At 40.9% G+C, this 26,167-nt stretch overlaps 1 protein-coding gene across 1 annotated transcript in view; it reads right to left on the bottom strand.

Annotated features, from left to right (window-relative positions):
- The window catches only part of LOC124619491 (exportin-2), a 166,182-nt gene that overhangs the window by 49,005 nt on the left and 91,010 nt on the right, over positions 1-26,167 (bottom strand). The window contains exon 11 of the mRNA XM_047145904.1: positions 21,057-21,255. Within this exon, the coding sequence (XP_047001860.1) occupies positions 21,057-21,255 (199 nt within the window). The remainder of the gene's footprint in view (positions 1-21,056; positions 21,256-26,167) is intronic.

The raw sequence follows: 26,167 nt of genomic DNA, 5'->3' as shown, positions 1-26,167 counted from the left end.
GAAATGTATGATGAGATAAAAGAAATTACTCAGGTAGTGAAGGGAGATGAAAATTTAATAGTCATGGGTGACTGGAATTCATAAGTAGGAAAAGGGAGAGAAGGAAACATAGTAGGTGAATATGGATTGGGGCTAAGAAATGAAAGAGGAAGCCGCCTGGTAGAATTTTGCGCAGAGCATAACTTAATCATAGCTAATACTTGGTTTAAGAATCATAAAAGAAGGCTGTATACATGGAAGAACCCTGGAGATACTAAAAGGTATCAGATAGATTATATAATGGTAAGACAGAGATTTAGGAACCAGGTTTTAAATTGGAAGACATTTCCAGGGGCAGATGTGGACTCTGACCACAATCTATTGGTTATGAACTGTAGATTAAAACTGAAGAAACTGCAAAAAGGTGGGAATTTAAGGAGATGGGACCTGGATAAACTGAAAGAACCAGAGATTGTACAGGCTTTCAGGGAGAGCATAAGGGAACAATTGACAGGAATGGGGGAAAGAAATACAGTAGAAGAAGAGTGGGTAGCTTTGAGGGATGAAATAGTGAAGGCAGCAGAAGATCAAATAGGTAAAAAGACGAGGGCTAGTAGAAACCCTTGCGTAACAGAAGAAATATTGAATTTAAATTGATGAAAGGAGAAAATATAAAAATGCAGTAAATGAAGCAGGCAAAAAGGAATACAAACATCTCAAAAATGATACTGACAGGAAGTGCAAAATGGCTAAGCAGGGATAGCTAGAGGACAAATGTAAGGATGTAGAGGCTTACCTCACTAGGGGTAAGATAGATACTGCCTACAGGAAAATTAAAGAGACTTTTGGAGAAAGGAGAACCACTTGCATGAATATCAAGAGCTTTGATGGAAACCCAGTTCTAAGCAAAGATGGGAAAGCAGAAAGGTGGAAGGAGTATATAGAGGGCCTATACAAGGGCGATGTACTTGAGGACAATATTATGGAAATGGAAGAGGATGTAGATGAAGGTGAAATGGGAGATACGATACTGCGTGAAGAGTTTGACAGAGCACTGAAAGACCTGAGTCGAAACAAGGCCCCCAGAGCAGACAACATTCCATTAGAACTAGTGACAACCTTGGGAGAGCCAGTCCTGACAAAACTCTACCATCTGGTGAGCAAGATGTATGAGACAGGCGAAATACCCTCAGACTTCAAGAAGAATATAATAATTTCAATCCCAAAGACAGCAGGTGTTGACAGATGTTAAAATTACCGAACTATCAGTTTAATAAGTCACGGCTGCAAAATACTAACGCTAATTATTTACAGACGAATGGAAAAACTGATAGAAGACAAACCTCAGGGAAGATCAGTTTGGATTCCGTAGAAATGTTGGAACACGTGAGGCAATACTGACCCTACGACTTATCTTAGAAGAAAGATTAAGGAAAGGCAAACCTACGTTTCTAGCATTTGTAGACTTAGAGAAAGCTTTTGACAATGTTGATTGGAATACTCTCTTTCAAATTCTGAAGATGGCAGGGATAAAATACAGAGAGCGAAAGGCTATTTACAATTTGTACAGAAACCAGATGGCAGTTATAAGAGTCGAGGGGTATGAAAGGGAAGCAGTGGTTGGGAAGAGAGTGAGACAGGGTTGTAGCCTATCCCCAATGTTATTCAATCTGTATATTGAGCTAGCAATAAAGGAAACAAAAGAAAAATTCGGAGTAGGTATTAAAATCCATGGAGAAGAAATAAAAACTTTGAGGTTCGCGGATGACATTGTAATTCTGTCAGAGACAGCAAAGGACTTGGAAGAGCAGTTGAACGGAATGGACAGTGTCTTGAAAGGAGGGTATAAGATGAATATCAACAAAAGCAAAACGAGGATAATGGAAGTCGAAGTAAGTCGAGTGATGCCGAGGGGATTAGATTAGGAAATGAGACACTTAAAGTAGTAAAGGAGTTTTGCTATTTGGGGAGCAAAATAACTGATGATGGTCGAAGTAGAGAGGATATAAAATGTAGACTGGCAATGGCAAGGAAAGCGTTTCTTAAGAAGAGAAATTTGTTAACATCGAGCATTGATTTAAGTGTCAGGAAGTCGTTTCTGAAAGTATATGTATGGAGTGTAGCCATGTATCGAAGTGAAACGTGGATGATAAACAGCTTAGACAAGAAGAGAATAGAAGCTTTTGAAATGTGATGCTACAGAAGAATGCTGAAGATTAGATGGGTTGATCACATAACTAATGAGGAGGTATTGAATAGGATTGGGGAGAAGAGGAGCTTGTGGCACAACTTGACTAGAAGAAGGGATCGGTTGGTAGGACATGTTCTGAGGCATCAAGGGATCACCAATTTAGTATTGGAGGGCAGCGTGGAGGGTAAAAATCGTAGAGGGAGACCAAGAGATGAATACACTAAGCAGATTCAGAAGGATGTAGGATGCAGTAAGTACTGGGAGATGAAGAACCTTACACAGGATAGGGTAGCATGGAGAGCTGCATCAAACCAGTCTCAGGACTGAAGACCACAACAACAACAACACAATAATAAATATTTTCAATTTGTTTTTTGAAATTTTCAGTAACTACTGTGTTCCCTGAAAGGCTTTCACCAGTCACTGAATCCTGATGGATTCCATGTCGATCTTTCCACCTCTGTATCCAACTCGGCTGGCAGTGAAGTCAGTTTCACCATTAGAAAGCCGGTTCTGTAAATTTACTGCTTCTTCTTGCAATGTTGGGCTTGAAATCAGAACACCAGTCTCCTTGTTTGCACTAAACCACATGAAAAGTGCATAACCTAGCAATGCATTCTTAGCCTGTTTTGCTTGTCACTACAAACTGTCCTTTATTTTCACTTATTTCCAGTTATTCTTCAAATCTGACACTGTAAAAATTCCAACACCAAATTCAGCAGCAATGTTTTATACAACAGTTCTCTTTTAATCATCCTTTGCACTGCAGTACTTTTGGACATCGTCCCACCTTCCCTTCCGATGTCATTTTACAAACGTAACAAATGAGAGCAATACAATACTGTACAATGCATTATTAACTTGTGAGCTAAAACCAAGCTAAAATCCACATATTGACTGAACTTATATTTAATTATTGTTTCACAAAATATTCTTGCACTTCAATTCACGCTTTTGACAATTATCGCCATCATCATCGTCAGGAGCAACTGACGATCCAAACTCTGCTATAGTGGCCTTACATAGCCCATGGCAGCATGGCATTGGTCAATAATTGTGTAATTATGTCACAGATGGTGTCAACATCTGCACTGGTGTGCCACCACTTCCATAATCATTAATTATTGCCGTCGTCAACTGTTGGCACTATTACTTCTATTCTATCAAAACATTAATTTTAGTGAGGGGGGGGGGGGGGGGGGGGGGGGGGGGGGGGGGGGGAAGGAGAAAAATGAAATCACAGATGAAATGGAGATCCAACTTACTGAAGGCTAGATAAATGACGACTCACTGTACTAAGTCTCCAGTTACCAGATCACAAAATTGATTCTTGTGGCAGTGAAGGGAAAGAACTATTCTTCTGACACAAAAAAGGAAAACTGCACCTCTCATTCTGACAATGCTTGAAGTCTGTGATCATCGACATCATCAAAATTGCAGTAAAAAGAACCCTTCTATTTCTATTTCACACTGGTTCCCACACCGAGAATAATTCTGAGTGGCAAACAGTACACAAATTATTTTCCCACTCCCCACTGTTTTTGCAAACACTGCAATACATCAGAGGAACATAAGACTGGATTCATTTCCACAAAACACGAAGCAAACAACTGGTTTGTGATGCAGAATCTTTGTACATATGAGATGTATACAAACAAAAAGGTGCTGTTAAAAGGCCTGGTAAGCACTGTTTTGTTGTCAGTGAGGCGGAAACTTACAACAGGAGTCACCAATTCAAGTGTATGAAAGGGTGCCATATGAGCTTCTGATAGAATCACTCCGATTCATGTGTGTCAATTCATGCCATATGAGCTGATAAATTTGGTAAAGAAAGGTAGTGTACTGGTTATTGGTAAATGCCGTCTGCTTGTAACTACCATGGAGCTTAGTACTGGTAGAGTTGAGGCATCTGGGCTATAACTATGCTTGGAGTTAGAATAGCTGAACAAGACAAGCAGTGAAGTCCCAGATCAGTTTGTAGGATGGAGAACAAATTGCACCTCTCAAGGTTATCTGCAGTGAGACGCACCCTCTCCATGACTAACACCCAACTGACTTGATGCACGGATGGAACTGATGTAATAAACAATACCAGTGAATGGGAAGTCAGGACAAATAAAACAGGAAGGGACTAAAAGCATAGCAAAGATAAGAAATACAAAGATGAGAATAAAACATAAGAAAAAAAATACGGCCACCAGGACGGGCAGAGACAGACAAGCACAGCAGGAGAGTGTCAGACATAGGTAAGGACCCCTCCTCTCAGGGCTCAACATGCTGAGAGAAGTAATCCTCCCACAACTGTCCCACTCAAGACCCTGTATGGTCAAAACATAAACGTTGGGAATAAAACCCCTTTTATTATTGAAAACACAAAACCTCTTTAACTGTTCTTTAAGTAAGTAAGTATCAAGTATAAGGAATGCTTAAGGTGCTTGTATACATAGAAGTCTGGTGAGAGGAGGGCACTCCAGTAAGATGTGAGCCACTGTCAGGAAGGCACTAAAGCTGCAAGGGCAGGTTGGCTGCCAAGTGGTGTATGTCCAAAACTAAACTTTCTCAGGAGAGAATATTAAAAGTTTACAGTTCATAATTATATATTTCTTAAATAAATTGGAACAAGGCAGTAACTCATAAATATAAACTTTCTGACACAAACAAAAATCTCTTGCTGAAAGGTTTTAACTACCTCAAACTTAAAACTTTCAAAACCATTACATAAATAATAATAATAATTTGGGAAGGAGAATTAGCTTAAATAAAAGTTGACAACTTACTCAAAAAATAGAACTGTCACTAACTGTCAAGAGAAACTAAGACAGGAAAATTAAAAAACACAAAATAATTCAGTCACTGTCATTATTTTGATGCTGTCATGGTGTTTCATCAATCTGTTTGTCACTGTTTAAATGGTGCCATGACCACATTGGAAACCTTGAAACAAATATTGCTGGCAAGGGGTATAGATAGGTCCGCCATAGGTCCTCCCCCGTGCCCTTTCTGTGATGAATCTTCTATCAGGGTAAGGTGCTGAAAATGACAGGTTCCACATCCTACTTCCAGAAGCACACCATTTTCTCTAACAAAATACTTGGAATTTAAACTTATCAGTCAGGGTTTGTATATATATATATAATAAAAATAACTGGATATTCCATGTTCTTTATCATAACAGATGGCAATTGGCAGACAGGGGGAGGCATAGACGAGTGCTAGTTGATGCAGCCAAAAATACGCCTCTAGAATGCTGTCTAATGGACAAAAGTCTTTGGGGCAAGCCTTAGCCCACATAGCAGAATAGGTCTAACAGTTGCAAAGCTAATGGTCCTGCAGAAATGTATATAACTGTCATTAACAGTCCAGTCGCAGTAAAATCAGAGCCCTAGAAGAAAAATAATAGAGCAAAGGAAGAGGCGACAGGTGAGACTGAGGAATGAGAGAGTGCATTCAGTTTCTGAATGTAACTTAATATCAGCTGACAGATGTGGGCAACCACATCAGTTTATCATCAACAAACCATAATTGTACAACCACTTCAAGAATTTGGGTTCCTAGGAAAAGTCTGAATCCCGGTGCATCATGGTGTTATGACAAAAGTGAATGAACCAGATTTTGTAAGGGGAGAAATTAAAGCCATGGTCTTGTGCTCAAGAGAACACCCTTCAAATGGCTCCTTGGAGTGGTCACTCAGTGAGGACCATAAGCTGGGAGCAGTAGCAAATGAAAAAGTCTTTTATATGTCAGGCAGGACTAACTGTAGGTCCCACTGAGTGTAGAAGTCGACACTAAAGATGGAGCACTGGGATATATTATTCATCTAAACTGTGAGGAACTGAGGTGTATTCTGATTCTAGCCCAAAATGATCGGTAGGACTGGAGGTTGCAGATGAATATCAGCGGATCATCTCTAAAGGCTCAGCTTGGAGTGCAGTCACAATAAAACAACAAAAACATCAGTGTTGTATTCTTTATGTAAGGTGAAGAAAATTGCAGTAAGATGGTGGTGTTAAGTAAAGAGTAATTGTGTTGCTGTTTCTAATCCGACCAGATGGTTGGTTGTGAAGCAGCACTTCCAAACACCACACTGGTAGGTAGAAAAAAAGTCCAACAAATTAAAGGCCAGCACAATTAACGGACCACCACCCTCTCAAGTAGCTTACATAGCACACAAATAAGGCAGATTGGTTGGTAAATTGCAATGGAAGTTGGGTCCTTTCCTGGTTTAACGATTGGGATAATGATAATATTTGGCCACTGTGGGGGGAATTCACCTCTGTCTAACAAATGATTAAAAACCCTGAGAAGGTAATTTTTCCGATTCACACTGAGGTGTTGGATCATTTGACTACAGATCACATCAGGATCTCATGGCCACTTGGTGGGATGAGTTGAGGACACAACACTCCATCTATGGTTGGTTATATGGCTCTGAACAGAGAACAGTAAAGGGCAGGAAGGTGTTCTCTATCCTCAGCTTACGTGCCTGGAAAGTGGAAGGGCAAGTGGCAGTTGCTTATGCCACCACAAAGTGCGTCAGAAAACGCTCCACGAGGACAGATGGATCAGTAGAAATACCACTGTGAAACTGAAGCTGGGAATAGTTGTTGGTCATTGGTGGTCAAGTAAACCACAGAAATTGGCACACACCTAGGGGAGGGAGGGAGTATGCATTTCCATGCAGGAGATATACCCGAGCTGCTGGCCCTGCTGGAATCACCAATCACCTTCGTCTTTGTTGACTTGTCTTTTGAACTTTTTGATGTTTTCGAGATCTACGAAGATCTGTCTGACATAAGGACAGGAACAGAAGAGTAGCAAACAGTGACAAGTAGAACCTTTAGACTGGAACACAGGAGATGAGTACAATTCTCCACCTGAGGATGGGGGATCAGTAGTCCCCAGTATTGTAAGAGAGGCCTCAGATCAAGGCAGTTCCATCTGATGAGAGCTGACTGTTGTCTGGATAGGCTGCAAGGTTATATCCCAGGACAGTGTGAGACTGGTCACCATAACAGGGTGGAGGAGTTCACCGCTTTTAGCACTGAAGTATTATAATTCAACAGGTCTCGCACACGGTGAGGCAGAGTAAACAGTAATTTTGAAAAGTTCATACAAGATTATCAACCCATTTTTCCAAATTGTACTTTTACCACCTTAAATAACTTACAAAATCATTTAAGAAAATTAAGTGAATGTAACTAAATTTGAAAAATAACTCCAGTAAGATGACATCAGTTCAGGCATTCATCCAGGCTAACTTTGAAGTTATTCATCAAATTCCACAGCATCTCGAGCATGATGCAATTTGTACCGCCTCCTATTGGAACCATTCTTTTGATGCCTCAACTGTTCATGGTAAGTTACCTGATACACTTTACCCTTCAGGTAATATCACAAGAAAAAGTCACATGCTATTCCAGTGAGTGAGGAAGCCATGTGATATCCCCATTTAGAGAGATCATGTGATTTGGAAATAAAATATTAACAAGATTCATGCTTACTTTTGACATTTGGGAGGCTGCTCCACCTTGATGAAAAAACGTCTCCTCATCAACTTTGCACTGAGGAAGTTTTGGAGTAAAATTGCTTTCCAGCATATCTGTGCATCTCTGTGAAATCAATGTCACAGTATTGTCTGGATCACTGTTGAAAAAGTAGGGCCCCATGAACCCTGATAAGGGCATAGTGCAGTTCGCAATAACTTTTGTGGACTGGAGAGGTTGCTGATGCTGTTTAGGATTCATATCACTCCAAAATCTTAAGTTCTGCTTGTCAAAGTAGATGGACAAATGGAAATGGATCTCGTCAATTATCCACACATTGTTTACAACAGGTGGTAGAAGGTAGGACTTGACGTCACAGTTGCAATCAATGATCTTCACCTTTTCTGGAAGCATGTTCCTCTTGGGAACACTTAAGAGTCAATGCTCCTGTGACAACTCTATTTACCCTTTGACCCCTTATAGTATGGCTGACAAACTGTATCTCCTTAAAATCCAGGTTGACATGCAGTCTTACATTCCAGGTTGATATGCAGTTCTTCACCTGATTGTAATACCAAGTACCAGTGAAAGATAATGCCTTGCATTTTGTTTTTAAGCTCCTATGGGGTGTAATGAAATGAATATTACACACAGAAGTATACGAGATAAAGGCTCAAGACTGAGCAGAATCCACACACTTGTTCAAGAAGGAGCCACTCCACAACTTATGAACTGCTGCTACACCTAGACATGCTCCTCGAAGAAGGTTTGGTCATTAGAAAGGATCTGCTTTTGTGCAAACTAGGTACTGCAGAGTATAAGATTCTCCACATCCATACCTGTGGCCCTCCTCCCATGGCATAGCCAATAGTCATTGGTGGTGTACTTGCAAGCACTGTAGTGAGGCTTTTGATGTGAAAGACTGCAAGACTCTCACAAATGCAGACTTCAGTAAGTAAGTTGCTTCATGGCAGACTGCCTAGCCTGGTGTTACCCACTCTAGCTGGGTGGTTATCTCCACGGGTGCAGCCAGTCATGGCAAAAGACATTTGGGGTTGTGAGTGTTGCCAGGAGTCCCAATGGGGATGGGTACTTATTCCTTGACATTCATGGACAATTTACAGCAGAGACCCCTGCAGTGAAATCCCTGCATTGTATGGGGGGCTAAAGCTGTGCAGCAACACTCTTACAATGGACTGGCTACCATGTTATATTTAGAATGTGGCAAGTAGTTTCCCCAGAACTGCGTTTCAGGATTAATGCCACTCGACAGATACTCATACCATACTGGCTGCCCTTCCCCGCACAGTTTTACTTTGGAGAAATTTGGAAAAGAATGTTGGTCAAAGTGGGTAGGGAGCAAAAGAAATTTTAAAAAAAGGTAAGAAGTAATGTAATAAATCATGAGAATAAAACAAGACAAGACCTAGGTGACAGACAGGTGGACAAAGATCAAACAAACATAATAGCAGGAGGGAGGGATGCTGTACAGGAAAGAAAGAAAAGGAAGTATACACCCACCCCATTGACTACCACACTTACACTGGTGGGAAGGTTTGTGTCTCAGTGATCCACTGAGCTATGCTGACAGGAGCAAGGCTCCTGGTAGGGTCGCCAATGCCAGAATTGTCAGTTGGTGAGATTCCAGACAACATGTATTTCACCTAGAGGGGCCCTTTCTTGGGAATATTGGGTGGCAACCACATGGGCCATTAAGTAAGTCTGCAATTACTTCCACTTACTTGTACCAGTTCCCCCCCCCCCCCCCCCCCCCCCCCAAGGCCCCAAAAGTATTAGTTTTTGAGGCCCGAGGGTGTCTTTCAGCTTCCTATTCTGTCCCCAGTAGTAGCAACAGTGTAGAGGATGGACCTCAGTACAGTGGAGCCAGTGGAATTCTAATTAAAACACAGGGCGGACTGAGCCCTTAAGTCCAGAACAACAATCGGTTTAAAGGAAGAAAATCTTGATCAAAAATTACTTGAACCTCCACGTTGGGGGTTGAGGCTTTGAGTCTGCTCCCCATCAATCAGAAAACATCAGTCTGCAAAAAGTCCAAGAGTAAAGCCTGGGACCCTATCAGAATTAAATGGAATCAATCTGGGAAATTAAAATGGTATATGAACTTGGGTACACACAACACTCAGGGCATCACAACAACAAAAACAGAAGAATTCAAAGAAACCCACTGGAACAATGTACGTGTAATAGCACTAAAAGAAACAAAGGAAAGTTAAAGGAGTAAAGGTAATAGATGATTATGTTCATATTTACAGTGAAGTGAACAAACAGTGCTGGGCAAAAAAGGGGATATCCACTGCAGTACATAAAAAGTCGAAATGCTGCATTAAGAAATGGGATTGTGTTAACGAATATCAGGTGCGTGTGGATATGAAGCTAGGAGGATATGACGCAGTGGTCATTGCAGCACATGCACCCACAAATAATGCTACTGATGCTGAGAAGAATAATTTCTTTTATAATTTGTCAAACCTCCTAGATGGCATTAGCAACAGGAAGGAGCTGTATCTTTTAGGAGATTTTAATGGAATAGTGGGTAAGTAGGGTGCAAGCAAGATTGTAGGCAAATTTGGGGACGATACTGTGAATGATAATGGAGAGAGGCTGTTAGAAATGCGAAGACAGTACAGTCTTCAGATATCAAATTGCTTTTTTCAACACTAAGAGATCCATATATATACCTGGATACAGCCTGCAAGAAAGTTATATTCTATAACTGATCATGTTATAGGGAAGGAAGTAATTGTGTAAATGTGGAGGATTGCAGAGTCTACAGGGAAACAGAATGTGGTTCTGACCATTTCCTGCTTCAGTGAGCACTTCAGTTCCCCTTTCAAAAAATTAGTGCTTACCAAAACAATTGTAATGAGAATGGAGAGAAACTGGACCAGCCACAGTATGAATGCTGCACTGAAAAATTGGAAAAAGAAGTGCAAAATATGGGATCAGGCTGCGGTCACAGTGGCTCTGATATCGGTGGATTCCGCCGCCGACCAACATTGGCGAGAGTCGGCCGATCTTTATAAATCAGTATACCACTACGTGTGTGGTCACACTATAGCTGATCTCATCTCCTGAACGTACACACTTCGGACGACATTCAGTGAAATTCAAATCAGTTTGTTTTCTTTGGCCAAATAGACCAACGTTCTCACACACAAAATACGGAGCGTAAGAAACTGATAAGTTTCATCCAAGAAAGAGTGAGTTTGTGGCATCCTGAGGATGAAAGTATTATAAGCAGGTTATAGTTTGGAATCTATGGACTGAAATTGCACATCTACCTCAAAAAATAATTTGTTCAAGTGAAAAGGGTGGCGTATCTTATATGCTTATAGTTACTGCACTGGATCTTTTTTGTGGTAAATTGTCATTAGTTGTCCAAATTATTATCACTGCTTATTGGCATTTTATGCCAGTAGGGTAGCGATTCTGGTGGTTTGCAAATGTGGTGTATGGTATATATTTCCAGTTTTAGGTTTTCAGAGTATTTTATGCTACACTTTATGCTTGTCTTTCACTCGTGCCATAAATGACAGTCATTGAAGGTTAATTGATGTACATCTGCACAACTTTAAATAAATTCACTCAAACATTGTTTATGACTTGCTTTCCAAGGTCACCACAAATTACCTTGAGTATTTAACGGAATGTTTCTCCCATCATCTCATATATTCCTAAAACTTGTCTGCTTATTCCAACAACTGAGTATAGTACTAGCCACATTGTTTACGCAATAAGAGAGCTCCTTCACATAGATGTGGCACCTCTTTAATCCTTTGACTGCTGGTGACAAGTTTACTCGTCATGCTGCTTGCTGCTCCCTGGGTGATAATGACGAGTTTAGTTATGGCCACCAGTTTGAGTGCTGTTGATGAGTTAAGTCACATCCACGTGCAGGCTCCTGTGTGCTGATGATGAGTGCAGATGTGCCACTACCTGATTTGCACAGCGGACTTCCCACCCCATGCCTCAGCAGCCTTTCACAGTTGTGACTGCTAGATTGTCGTCTCAATCTCTGTCTGTTGCGAGCCTAGGCTTCACACTACAGTTTACTGTTCATCAGAATTTACTTCGGTGCTCCTCACATCCTGTATTTTACAACGAAAATGGCAAGACATAGTGGATGCACTGAGGAAGAAATCATGGAGATTCTTACGAGGAGCGACAGTAAGCATGAACTACTTGATCTTGACAAAAGTGATAGCTCTCCCACAGAATCGAAAAGCTGTAGTCCTAAACCATCCACGTCAGCATGGGTGTCAGTGCAATCTCGTGTTTCAACAAGAGATGTTAGTTGTTCTGATCTGAAGACAGAAAGTGACAGTGAAACCCCTACAAAGAAATCACACCTTAGCAATAAATTTGACTGGAAAGAAAATGATTTTTGACCAGTTAATCACACATTTGATGATACTCTATCAGGATATGTGTATCAAATAGGGAATGAGCCAAGCATTCTGTCAGTTTTCATGTTATTCTTCACAGAAGAACTGATTAAATATAGAGCTGTCTAAACGAATTGGTTTTTTTTATTCACCAAGGAGAATACTCCAGAGACAGTGCATTCTTGAATATCAAAGTGGAAAGATACTAAATATGAAGAAATGTATTGTTTCAGAGCTGTTTGTGTTCTGATGCCTCACATGAAAAAACTGAAATTAGCAAATACTGGACTAGAAGTGTTGTTCTAAATACTCCAATTTTTAGAGAACTCATGTCAAGGGACTGCATTTTGTTTGTTATGAGAAAGTTACATTTCAGTGACAACTCTGTCAATCCAGAATGAGAAGGTAGGAGACGAGGTACTGGCAGAAGTAAAGCTGTGAGTACCGGGCGTGAGCCGTGCTTCGGTAGCTCAGATGGTAGAGCACTTGCCCGCGAAAGGTAAAGGTCCCGAGTTCGAGTCTCGGTCGGGCACACAGTTTTAATCTGCCAGGAAGTTTCAACTCTGTCAATACTGGACAAGACAGATTATTCAAAATTAGGGACACTGTTGATAAAGTTTGTACAGAATTCCATTGTGCATTTAATCCACATCAGAAACTCTGCATTTATGAAAGTTTGTTATTATAAAAAGGCAGAGAATTTATTCCATTGAAACAGAGTAGATTCAGAATAAAAACATTTGTGTTATGTGATTAAAAGACATAACCAGTCTAAAATTTCATTGTTTATACATGGACATCAACAGAAACTGAGTTCCACAATTTGGGGAAAAGTGGTGACATAGTGGCTACACTAATAAAGCCCTATTTAGAATACAGACATACTATCTACCTCAGTACTTGGTACTCAAGCCCAAGCTTCTGTTCCTGGCTTCACAGTCATCGGACGAACACACGTGGTACTGTCCCTAGGAACAGATGCAATATGCCTAAACTTCAGAAGAAAGTGAAATGAGGAGATATTCAATTTATGTACACTAACACAATAATTGATATAAAGTGGTGTGACAAAAGGAAAGTGCGGATGTTGACCACATGTACCAGCACAGCAATGGTAGACATGGGGAAGACTGACAGGAATACTAGAGAGAAAATTAAGAAACCACAAAGCATTGTAAATTATAACTTGAGTATGGGAGCAGTTGACCATTCTGATATGCTGCTTAGCTCCGTATGTTGCACATGAAAAACAATTATCTGTGTGTTTTAAACACTCAGGTCCTACACAGCTCGTAAAACGTCAACAGCAGAATTTCATCAGTCACTGGTATTGGAACGTGCAGAAACATACGCATTAGAGCACAGAGAAGCTGGCAGGGGAAGATGTTCTGATGGTAATCCTCTAAGGTTTATGGGTAGGCATTTTCCAAACATTATAACAAGTGAGCATTCCAAGAGAAGTACACTAACGCATAAATGCATTGTTTGCTGGAAACTGAAGGTGCATTGAGAAAGCACTTACGAATGTGAAACTTGCAAGGTACCCTTGCGTGTCATACCATGTTTTGAAAATTACCACACAAAAACGAATTACTAATCGCAGCACAGAACAAATACAATAATATCAGAAAAAACTTCAAAAATGAAAAAATTATAAAAAGCAAGAAACAAAATAAAAATATATTTTTAACTTGGCCAGTGCTTGTCCAAAGACCAGATCAAAAAGAGGATGGAAATTATATTCACAAAGTGTAACAAGAACTCCTAAATTTACAGTTCATAACTTTCAATCTTCTTTATAAGTGTTTTTAACGTGCCAAAAAAAAAAAAAGAGACAGAGATTTCACAGCTTTCAAATGTTGGAAAATGTGTTTCATACTTATGTGCAACAATTAAAAGTACAGCACAAGAAAAAAGATCTGTGGCAGACACTCAGTCATTTCCAGCGATTCCAAATTATAATAGCACTGATTATCATCTGCAAAGGATGGCTGCATCTGTGCTTGGAAGGAACGCTTTACACAGTGTACCTATTACAGGTACAGTATCTGACAGCAGATGGCTGAGCACCCAGTTTGTTGTATTCTCAGAAACAAATAGTAGGCCAAGTGAAATTTCCAAACACGTTTCTAAACAAATTATACAGTTGTCTGTAATCTATGGCTTATTTTACTCGTTCTTGCATCAGTACAGTGAGGAACCAACAGAGAAATGCAGATGTTGTAAACAAGTATGCAAGAAAGAACAGTAAACTATTGAGGTAAATCTAATGAACCCTGCAGATTTCGGCACAAGCTACAAAAATTGTGTGAAAAAACTACAAGCAAGATATTATTCTCAGCGACGGAAAATAATTTTAACAATTCAGCTTGATTCTGCAGTAATTCATCTGTAGAGAAACTACGTAGTGTGAGCATTTATTCTGTATCAGCTGTGAGAGGTCACAGTGCTTCACCTGGAGTCATCGTAGTCACTCCAGAAATATTCAGCACAGATCGGGTGAGGCAGCGCGGGTTGCTCCAGAACAGGCACTTAGCGCAGGTAGCTGGACTACGCCGCAGGCCGCAGTGCCTCAATGAAAACATGAATCATAATCTATACACACAATAGTGACAAACCACTTAACCTTTTCATGTGGTAGCTATACACTAGAGTCTGTTTGCTTTTTTGATCCTGTATGCTTCCTTGGCCTGAACACGCATGTACATTTCTTCATTAATATTCCATTAACCGTGAGCTACTGATATCGCAGGTTAAAGTGCACAGATGAAAACTAGTAATGAAATCAACTGATAGTTTTCCCTTGGACAGCTCCACAAGCATAATCTTTAGAGTACATACAGCATGACTTCAAAGAATTACTGTTCCAGTGCTACTACCCAGCATAGTAGCAGCTCTTTGACAGTTCCGTGCAAATGAAAGAGGAATACATGGGGTCAATAAGTAAGCTTGATGCCTGCATGAACAAACTTACAAATAAAGATAACATGCTTTATACTGTAGTAAGTGTTCTGTGTGTCTCTCTTTCAGACTTCCTGGCCTGTGGTTCAAAGCAGACTTTCCAACAATATTAAAATATGCAGTTCTCACTGTGCATTACCTTATAGACAGAAAATTCAGACAACTGTGATTCTGAGAGGCTTAAGAAGCTATTTCACAAATACGAGGTGACATTTTATATACCCCGTTGGCTATAAACACTACACTACTCCTAAAAATGCCATTTGAATGAAAATTTGTTAAAGCTAGAAAAACAGCACGGACAGGGTGTAAGATGAAGTCATCTGAACCGACCCTGTTGTACATAAAAAAGGCATGCATTAATCACTTGGCACAACTTTTAATAAAACAATACCATGACAATAGTGTGCAATGGTAGACTCCTCACTACTGAAATGAGAAGAAGGAGAAGGATTACATCAAGGAAAAGATTTCATTTTTATTGGGTACATTGTCATTTTTTGTAAAAACCAACTGCAAATAGTTTCTGGATTATATGTATTAATGACAACCGGTTTGGTGCTAAGCTGTGCTTCTTCCCCCTTTTCCTAGAGATAATTTTCACAGAAGTAGAACCTGAATGTCAGATTGTCCAGCAAATAATATATGAATAAATATCAGGTAGGTTATATCACAATATGTGGACTGCCAGAAAATGAGGAATCCTCTCCAAGGTAATGAGGTACTGCAGCCCCAGGAGAGAAAACATCAATGTCTTAACATTGCAAGTATTGACAAGTATGACACTACTGCAGTACACACTATGGAATACTAATGATCTCAGAGAAGAAATGTTGGAGGAAGCAACACTCAAACAATGAATCTTGCTACCAGTCCTAACAGTTTAACAGTTTGTCTAGAGTGTGGGGGGGAGATGTCAAGCAGGAATCAACTGATCGAAATTGAAGTAATAATGAGGCCTAGGTAAGAAGTTCTTACCCTGTCAGTGAAAGGCTGTTTATAGGCCAATGAAGCATTTATTTTTCAGCATAGTAGCCTCTAACTCACTGAACTTTGCCCAATGATTATATTCTATCCCTGAAGAACAACTGCGGAAGATCCATAAAGTATTCAGCTACAACTGCCACAACCTGATATTTAAAGACATATTTCTGTTATAAATAATTGTAGGTGACAATCAATATTGTGAAGAATGTGAATTTCTTAACAATTCATACCTCAAATTCTCTACTGTTCATATTGTCAACATTACTTTATTGCCCCAAAGAAAAATGTGCTTATTTCCCCCACACATTTTCAATCTATTGAAGCAAATACTTGTGTTTGCATCAGCTGCATGGTAGTTAACAAGAGGAATCCCTTTCACATCCTTGAACATTTGGTACAACTCTCCTGGCAGATGAAGTTGATTTATTGCAATCAATGCAATGCTAAGTCTCATCTACAGTAAGAAACCAGTCTACTTTCACTTTTCTCAAATGGCCAAATATTAATGCAAAATCTGTTTTGCATTTACTTTTAGTCCACATTAAACCAATGTAGTGCACATACTGCACATCTTTTAATTCTTCAGGTACAAAATATAGTACTCTCTTACAATATCCCTGTGGTCTAAGAAATTTCATACAACTTTTAACAGGTAAATCATCAAATTATTTAACACTTTCTTGGCATTTCATCTGTAGTTTAATTAAGGGATGCTATCACATGGACCACCATCAAGAGAAATACAGCCACTCTCCAATGCAGCAGACAGTTGAAAAACAGTGTGAACAACACTATTCTGCAGATGCAATTTGTACCAATACAAAAAAATTAAAAGTTTCATTGCTATAAGTGCTATCTCAGAGCCAAGCTAAGTGCTTGGCATCTTGGCCTTTTTATGTCCCTACTATTCCCAGGGAACAATCACCAACAGCAAAAGAACATTGTACTAAATCCTACGCAATATATCATGATAAAGGAGGAAAGAAGCACTAGCCCCCCCCCCCCCCCCCCCGGTTCTTCCTGTTCCACACACACCCCATTCTGCATGTTTTTATTCCTAAACATTATCAACTTCATGGAAAAATTATGAACAATGATCAGGGTACTTCATTCTCCCTCTAAAAAAAAGAGCTAAGACTTGTGACAAGTCATGGTATCTTCAGAATGCATCAACCCCAAAACAATAAAGAGCTAAATGATTGGATGTTAATGAGTTATCATCAGAAAATGTTGATATGACAAAAGTTGGAACAATATACAGGCATCTTCAGCCCATAAGATATGACCAAAAATTCCCCTGTATTGCTAATAACACGATGAAAAGAGTACCCAGAATATCACAAAAAAAGAGATGTAGGAAGAGGAAGAGGGCAGGAACTTGGAGGCAGGGAAAGGGGGAAGGGAAGGAAAGAAGGTGAAGGTGAAGGTGAAGGTGAAGAGGGGGAGAGAGAGAGAGAGAGAGAGAGAGAGAGAGAGAGAGAGAGAGAGAGAGAGAAAGAGAGAGAAAGGGAACATGTTCGGCAACTGGATGATCAAGACTGCAATTTGCCACAGTTTGGTAGTGACCATTCAGGCAAGCAGACAATTATTTGTCATGCCCAAGTAGAATGTTGTACAGGAATTGCATCATGGCTGATATACAACATGTCTACTTTCACTTGTGGTCCTGCCTTTTATTGGAGTTCGACATCTAGGTAGGCGGCTCAGTGAGTTGAAAAGGACCAGGTGAAGCAGATTTGGGAACAGGTGTTGAGGTTATGGTGGAAAGAGTGAAGATGGTCCCAGCAATGAATCCAGATAACGAAAATATTCTCAATGAATATGAACAACACAAAGGGTTTAAGGTGCTGACTGTAAAGGAAGTATTCCTCCCATACGTAAGTTGACACAAGATGGTGTCACGTGAGTACCCATGCCAGTACCATGCATTTGTTCATACATTTGATCTTCGGAAACAAAATAATTGTGGGTCAGGATGTAGATGGCTATGAGGATTAGGGAAGAGGTGTAGTGAGTTTGGTATCCAGAGGACATTGGAAAAGGTAGTATTACAAGGCCACAATGTCATGGACAGGGGGGATGTTTGTGTTCAAGCACATTGCATCCACAGTGACTGACAACTGTGGAGAAGTGGTGTGAGAAGTGTTGAGTGTCTTGAATGTAGGATGGGAGGTTAAAGACAATAGTTTGAAGGTGTTGATCAGCAAAAGCAGAGGTTCCTTCTGTGGGAGAATTGTAACCAGCCACAAAGGGACAACCAGTCAGGAGGTCTGTGAGGATGGGTTTGTGACGTTTGTGGAGCACGTAGGTAAAAGATAGGAGTGCAATGGTTGTTGGTGTGAGGAGGCAGCCTAGCCACCTCAAAAGCTGATATCTTAATCTATCCGCCTCCTCACAACAGCAACCTCCTCCCTACGGCTCCTACCTTTTACCTACTCCGAAACTCCACAAAACCAACCCCACAGGTCTCCCTACTGTCATTCCACTGAAGCCAGGTACAGTACTCTCATGGAACGAGCCTCTGCCTTTGCTGACCAACAGCTCCAAACTATTGCCTATGATCTCCCATCTTACATTCAAGACATTTCTCACTTCTTTCACCACATCTTCACAGTTCCGGTCTCATTACAGCCAGACTCCTTGTCGGTCACCAACATCTCCCAACGCCCTGATACCATACCCAGTACCTCTTTCCTAATCCTCCAAGACAACACCGAAAATTATTTCATTTTCAAAGGCCAAGTGTAGAGACAAATCAATATGTCTCTTCCTTACAGCCTCACAATCCGTGGCTACTGTATTCAGAGTGGAAAGCAGGAGTCGTCGAAATATACTGATAACCTTATCAGAGGCTTTTACCGATAGGTAATATCCTATCCAGCTCATCCATAAACAAATCTCCCATGCCACCTGCTCCTCTGACACCATTAAAACTCTTAACCATCCACCAACCAGCACTCCTACGTTCACTCAGTATTACACTAGCCTTGAAAAGCTCAACCACATTGTCCACCAGATCTTCGATTACCTCTTGTCATGTCCTTAAATCAGGAAAATCCTACCCACATCCCCCAAAGTAGTGTACTGCTGCCCACCCAACCTACAAAATATCAATGTCCACCTCTATCCCAATCATACTCTCAATCCTTATGGTCGGCCCAGGTACAATATATGCCCCATGCATTCACCTATCACCTCTCACCACAGTCCAGTCACAGGCATTTTCTACCCATGTTATACATTAGCCATGCTGCAGTTACTGTTCAGAAGTCCACATGAGCATGACAAGTAACCAAGTGCCTACTTGCATGAATGGCCACCTCCAAACTGTGGCAAACGGCAAACTTGATGATCCAGTCGCTTGCAACAAGCTGCACACCATAACACAAATGACTTCAATAGCTGCTTCACTATATGGGCCATTTGGGTACTCCCTTCCAACACATGTTTCTCTGAACTACACAGATGGGAATTCTCTCTCCAACACATCCTGCTTTCTCACGATTGCTCTAACTTAAATATCTGCTATCCTGTTCCCACTGCCTCACCTTGCTTTTTCCCTTCTCTCTTCTGTCCACACCACCCGTTCTGCATCCAGATCATGTACTGCCTACTCCCACCGCTCCTCTTACCCCCTTCCTCCATGTGGACATTTTCCCCGTCCCTCCCCACTCTCTTCCCCCTTTTAACCTATCACTTTTTTCTTTCCCCTCCCTCTCTCCCTCTATCTTCACATTTCTCTCTTTTTCACCCTCCTATTTTACCCTCCCTCAGTTACCCCTCCCCCTCTCCTTCCTATATCTGTTTTCATCATGTTGTGTAGCCACGAAGTCATCTGTCAAAGGAGACACCTCTTTCCTGCTCCCCCCTCCCTGAATCCTTACCCATCGCCTCCCCATCTCCATCAGCTCAGGCAACTACTTTCAATAACTGAGTATCAATAATATGTCTTGCCGTGGCCACAGGTGCGTACATTTGGGTGCCCGTGCGATTGTACGTATGAATGTGTGTACTATTGCCAGAAAAAGAGCAAGTTGCTTCAACGCTAATGTGGTATCACCTTCTCTAGTTCCATGACTGAGGAAACACTTGAAAATTGATCGTTTTACGTTTTAATGTCACTAATAACATACAATGAAATGACACATGCTAGATAAAATGAAATACCTTCCACTTATTTTCAAATAGCTTTCTATAGTTGTGTGCATAATGTATTCAAGAACTCGTTGTTAGAGTGGACTGACTAGGGGACCACACCCACTCATCACCGATTTCGGCCAAATCTGTTGTATATGCACAGCTTGCCCACAACTGAACCAGACAGAAGTGGGAGCTCCAGGAGGCCAAATGTTTGGAAAAAGTAGCATTTTTGGCCTGGTTTGGGCGAGGTATGAGCGATCTATTTTACTGTAGTTTATAGCCAATGGTTGGCACAACAGAAAGGCTACTGACCTTCATCCTAGTCACAGGGTCAAGTCCCTACAAGGAAACTTTTTTTCAGATTTATCCTCAATTTTTACATTACTTTCACTGAAAATAAATCACAACAATACTAAATATATTTTACTTATTAACATTTTCATAAAAGTCATGAATAGGAAAGACAAATGAAAATTTGGGATTGCAAATAAAATTTCCATACATTTTTTTCTGAACACTGTCATCTGGAGTTTCCATTTCTGTCAACTTCTTTTTCAGGCCAAGCTCTACATATACCAAAAGTGTGAATTAAACTGGTGGTGAGGAGTAGGCGTGGTCCCCTTTTGAGTACAGTATCTCGAGCAATAAAAATATTTTTCCTATATTAACTCCTTGAAATTTCCAGACAAATATTATCTAAATAAATAAATCCCATTTATCACAATTATACCACACTGCATATAGCTGTAGGCTTTTAACAATCTTGACAAACTTTATATGGACAAATCTATAGCACTGACAATTGCAGGCATTCTTACATATTCCCAGCAAGTTGACTAATTACTATTATGAATATTGCCAGCTGTTTCACCTACATTTTTAGAAATACTTAATTGTGTGTCTACTTACACTGGACTTCCATCAGGTGTCTTCATTACCAAAATTTTTTCTATTGCACATGCAGCATATGTGTGCACCACATGACTGACAGCAGTGAGGTGTTTAACAATCTGGGGAAGAGAGCCCACTACCATTTCCCTGGGCAGCACACTTCGGAACATCATGATGTACTTTATAGAGTCAGCCTTCAAGACTGGAATAGTATTCACTGAAAAAATTGTAAGAATACAATTAAAGAAGTTGACACAAAATAATTTAGTATTTAGTTTCAAATATTTTTTCTTTAAAATATTTCACTTCCCAGATTTACGTGTAAACAACAATTCAACCACTGTTGCTAGACTCATCTTCGGACAAAAGTTTTACATTCCCACACAAGATAAATCACATCTTAGGTTGACTTACAAGTTACTATATAATTAATAAACCTACTACATTTAACTTGAATAAGGTGGAAAGGTGCCTCATTCACCAGGTAACAGTGTTGGAGAATGCTATTTGCTAGTTAGAGGTTTAAATTTGTGAGATGTATGAGAATTCTGTCTTTTTCCCTATATCTCATGTTTGTTTGTTTGTTTGAAGCAGAGGTGATGCAGACAGTTTAAGAATTTTGTTTAAATGTCATAATCATAAAATGTGGAAAGCTACACACGAGGAAATTGCTGTAATTATGCCAATGGTTACAATAAAACTAGCGAGCTAGATAATGAATGGAGTAATTGTGCTTATACTTGCAAGAAGCCACAGTGAAATGAATGAAATTAGTGTAGAGCACAGACAGGTTTAAAAATTTGTAACGATTCTACGTAAACCAGACTGTGTAATCAACAACAGTGCTGAAATGATAAAGCAACAGCAATGTACATATAAGCAACAGACAATAGTTGCAAACTAATATATACGTAAATGTTTGAGCCATAGCAATGTGATCTCAACTATACAGGCTTCAATTCACAACTAAATAAAACAGCAGTTCTGAAAGGCAATAGCAATGTATGGATGAGGTATTTCTATTTTAATAATGTGAAACGCCCCTTTCTATTATATTTTTCTACAAATCAACTAAAATAATCAATTTTTCAAAATATAATTGGACTGATAAAAAAAATCTACTAACCAAGTGGTGGAGTGGGCAAACACACACAAAAGTTCTGGGAATGGGCAAGTTTTCACAGGCAGTAACTACTCCTTCTGGCAGAAGGGCTGAAGGGAAAGGACGAGGAATGAAAAAAGAAAAGGACTGGCTAAGGTTTAAGAACTGCGGAGAGTTACAGAAAAGTGGCCCAGAACCTTGGGTTAAGGGAGTCTAACAGGAGTAAGTCTCCCTTGAACAGCTCTTCAGGGTGACTTTTCCATATCTCCCCCAGTTTCTAAACCTTCCCTTTTCCTTCATGCCTCTTCCTTCTGCTTCAACCCTTCTGCCAGCAGAAGGAGCCACTTTCTCCAAAACCTCGCACATTTCTGTAACTTTTATATCTGTTTTCTCTTGCCTCCAAATGATGAGTAGATCTTTTTATACAAATCACAACACTTAAAATGTGCTGATCTGGCAGAAATTTGGGAGGTCAGTACATTTAAAGTACTCTGCTAAACTACGGGGTGTTCAAAAATTCTCCCCGTAGTGCCGTATGATTGTTAGCTGTGCATGCCGTACAATTGTTCGCCTACCTGGGTTACTTCCCTTCAAGTGGACTACTCTCCCAACATTCCCCCGTTTCGTTTATCTCTGTAAAACTGCTTATTCAATAAATTAATAACTTGTACTTCACTGAGTTTCATTTCGGTATATTCACTGCAGCATATGGCACGCAACCGAGCGAGGTGGCGCAGTGGTTAGACACCGGACTTGCATTCGGGAGGACGACGGTTCAATCCCGCGTCCGGCCATCCTGATTTAGGTTTTCCGTGATTTCCCTAAATTGCTCCAGGCAAATTCCGGGATGGTTCCTTTCAAAGGGCACAGCCGACTTCCTTCCCCGACCCTCCCTAATCCGATGAGACCGATGACCTCACTGTCTGGTCTCCTTCCCCAACAACCAACCAACCAACCAACCATATGGCACGCACGGCTAACAATCACACAGCACTGCGGAGAGACTTTTTGAACACCCTGTATTAGTTCCATCTTAAGGAACAACAACAACACAGTTTAGTGTAGCTTAACTTAGTAAAATACACTTTTCAGCTGTTGTGTAGTCAAGTATAACAGCAGCTAATTCTATGATATAATCTTGCTAATTATGTCTTTCATGTTTTGATAATGTAATCAAATTTTTCCATCATTTTCTTCCACTAAATGACTTATATTTTACAATGCTGAATATATTTTTGTAAAATCTGATTTTTAATAAATTACCACAGCTTGTTGAGCACGAATGTGGATGTACTGTAGTAGTTTTAGCTACGACATGTCTTACCAATTTTGGCTGTTCCAGAATCTACCTTTTATTTTTATATAACAAATGTTGTTACTATATCTAAAAACAAAGATGATGTAACTTACCAAACGAAAGTGTTGGTATGTTGATAGACGCACAAACAAACACAAACACACACACAAAATTCAAGCTTTCGCAACCCACAGTAGGAAAAGGTGAATACAAAGTGAAACTACTTTTGTGTGAGAATTTTGTGTGTGTGTTTGTGTGTGTATCAACATACCAACGCTTTCGTTTGGTAAGTTACATCATCTTTGTTTTCAGATATATTTTTCCCACGTGGAATGTTTCCCTCTATTATATTCAAATGTTGTTATTATTATTATTATAGTAACAAATATTTCAGCTATAATGTTATCTCAAAATAATTTTCATCTTTAGTTGAACAATGGAATATCCAGGATCAAAGAATCACAATATTACGGAAAAGATAGTTGCTACTCACCACATACACTCCTGGAAATTGAAATAAGAACACCGTGAATTCATTGTCCCAGGAAGGGGAAACTTTATTGACACATTCCTGGGGTCAGATACATCACATGATCACACTGACAGAACCACAGGCACATAGACACAGGCAACAGAGCATGCACAATGTCGGCACTAGTACAGTGTATATCCACCTTTCGCAGCAATGCCGGCTGCTATTCTCCCATGGAGACGGTCGTAGAGATGCTGGATGTAGTCCTGTGGAACGGCTTGCCATGCCATTTTCACCTGGCGCCTCAGTTGGACCAGCGTTCGTGCTGGACGTGCAGACCGCGTGAGACGACGCTTCATCCAGTCCCAAACATGCTCAATGGGGGACAGATCCGGAGATCTTGCTGGCCAGGGTAGTTGACTTACACCTTCTAGAGCACGTTGGGTGGCACGGGATACATGCGGACGTGCATTGTCCTGTTGGAACACCAAGTTCCCTTGCCGGTCTAGGAATGGTAGAACGATGGGTTCGATGACGGTTTGGATGTACCGTGCACTATTCAGTGTCCCCTCGACGATCACCAGTGGTGTACGGCCAGTGTAGGACATCGCTCCCCACACCATGATGCCGGGTGTTGGCCCTGTGTGCCTCGGTCGTATGCAGTCCTGATTGTGGCGCTCACCTGCACGGCGCCAAACACGCATACGACCATCATTGGCACCAAGGCAGAAGCGACTCTCATCGCTGAAGACGACACGTCTCCATTAGTCCCTCCATTCACGCCTGTCGCGACACCACTGGAGGCGGGCTGCACGATGTTGGGGCGTGAGCGGAAGACGGCCTAACGGTGTGCGGGACCGTAGCCCAGCTTCATGGAGACGGTTGCGAATGGTCCTCGCCGATACCCCAGGAGCAACAGTGTCCCTAATTTGCTGGGAAGTGGCGGTGCGGTCCCCTACGGCACTGCGTAGGATGCTACGGTCTTGGCGTGCATCCGTGCGTCGCTGCGGTCCGGTCCCAGGTCGACGGGCACGTGCACCTTCCGCCGACCACTGGCGACAACATCGATGTACTGTGGAGACCTCACGCCCCACGTGTTGAGCAATTCGGCGGTACGTCCACCCAGCCTCCCGCATGCCCACTATATGCCCTCGCTCAAAGTCCGTCAACTGCACATACGGTTCACGTCCACGCTGTCGCGGCATGCTACCAGTGATAAAGACTGCGATGGAGCTCCGTATGCCACGGCAAACTGGCTGACACTGACGGCGGCGGTGCACAAATGCTGCGCAGCTAGCGCCATTCGACGGCCAACACCGCGGTTCCTGGTGTGTCCGCTGTGCCGTGCGTGTGATCATTGCTTGTACAGCCCTCTCGCAGTGTCCGGAGCAAGTATGGTGGGTCTGACACACCGGTGTCAATGTGTTCTTTTTTCCATTTCCAGGAGTGTAGCAGAGATGCTGAGTCGCAGATAGGCAAAACAGAAAGCCTGTCAAACAAAGTTTTGGCCAAACAGACCTTCATCAGAACACACACACACACACACACACACACACACACACACAATGAAACCAGTCTGGCCTTGGCAGCCAGAGACTGTGTGTGTGTGTGTGTGTGTGTGTGTGTGTGTGTGTGTGTTTTTCCTGCCTAGTCTGGTGAAGGCCTATTTGGCCAATAGCTCTGTCTGACAGTCTTTTTGTTGGGCCTACCTGCGACTCAGCATCTCTGCTATACGGTCAGTAACAATTACACTTTTCATAATATTGTCATTTTTAAATGGAAAATTGGTATGTTCTTGGTTCAATGCAATATGTATCAACAAAAAGAAAGAATGCTTGTGGAATAAGATTTTTAAATTCTAACAAAATAGGGGTAAAGTACAGGCAGACAAGCATCTATATAAAACAAGTGAATAACAAAAATCTAATATAAAAAAAGAGTGTAAGGCAGAATTGCAGGTTATCATCATTATAACTTTTACAAAAAGAAGCAAGACAAGAAGTAAAACAAATTTTCGGAAGAGTAATAAAAGCACAAAAGTAAAAGACATCAATGCACATGTTAGCATTAACAACCTCATTTCGGCCAAAAGTAAGGAAGACTTGTAAGACCTGTTGAACGAAATGGACAAAATACTTAAAACAGAATGTGTGTTCAGGATAAACAAAGCTAAAAGGTGATTAATCATGGGAAAGACAGTAATCATTTGCTTATCAGAACAGCTGGGGAAGACAAAGAAGCAAATTAAGTGTAATAAT

Source organism: Schistocerca americana, chromosome 6 (genome assembly GCF_021461395.2).
Source record: "Schistocerca americana isolate TAMUIC-IGC-003095 chromosome 6, iqSchAmer2.1, whole genome shotgun sequence".
Lineage (NCBI taxonomy): Eukaryota > Metazoa > Arthropoda > Insecta > Orthoptera > Acrididae > Schistocerca > Schistocerca americana.
The sequence above is the reverse complement of the archived record's forward strand: the minus strand, read 5'-3'. Positions and strand labels throughout refer to the sequence as shown.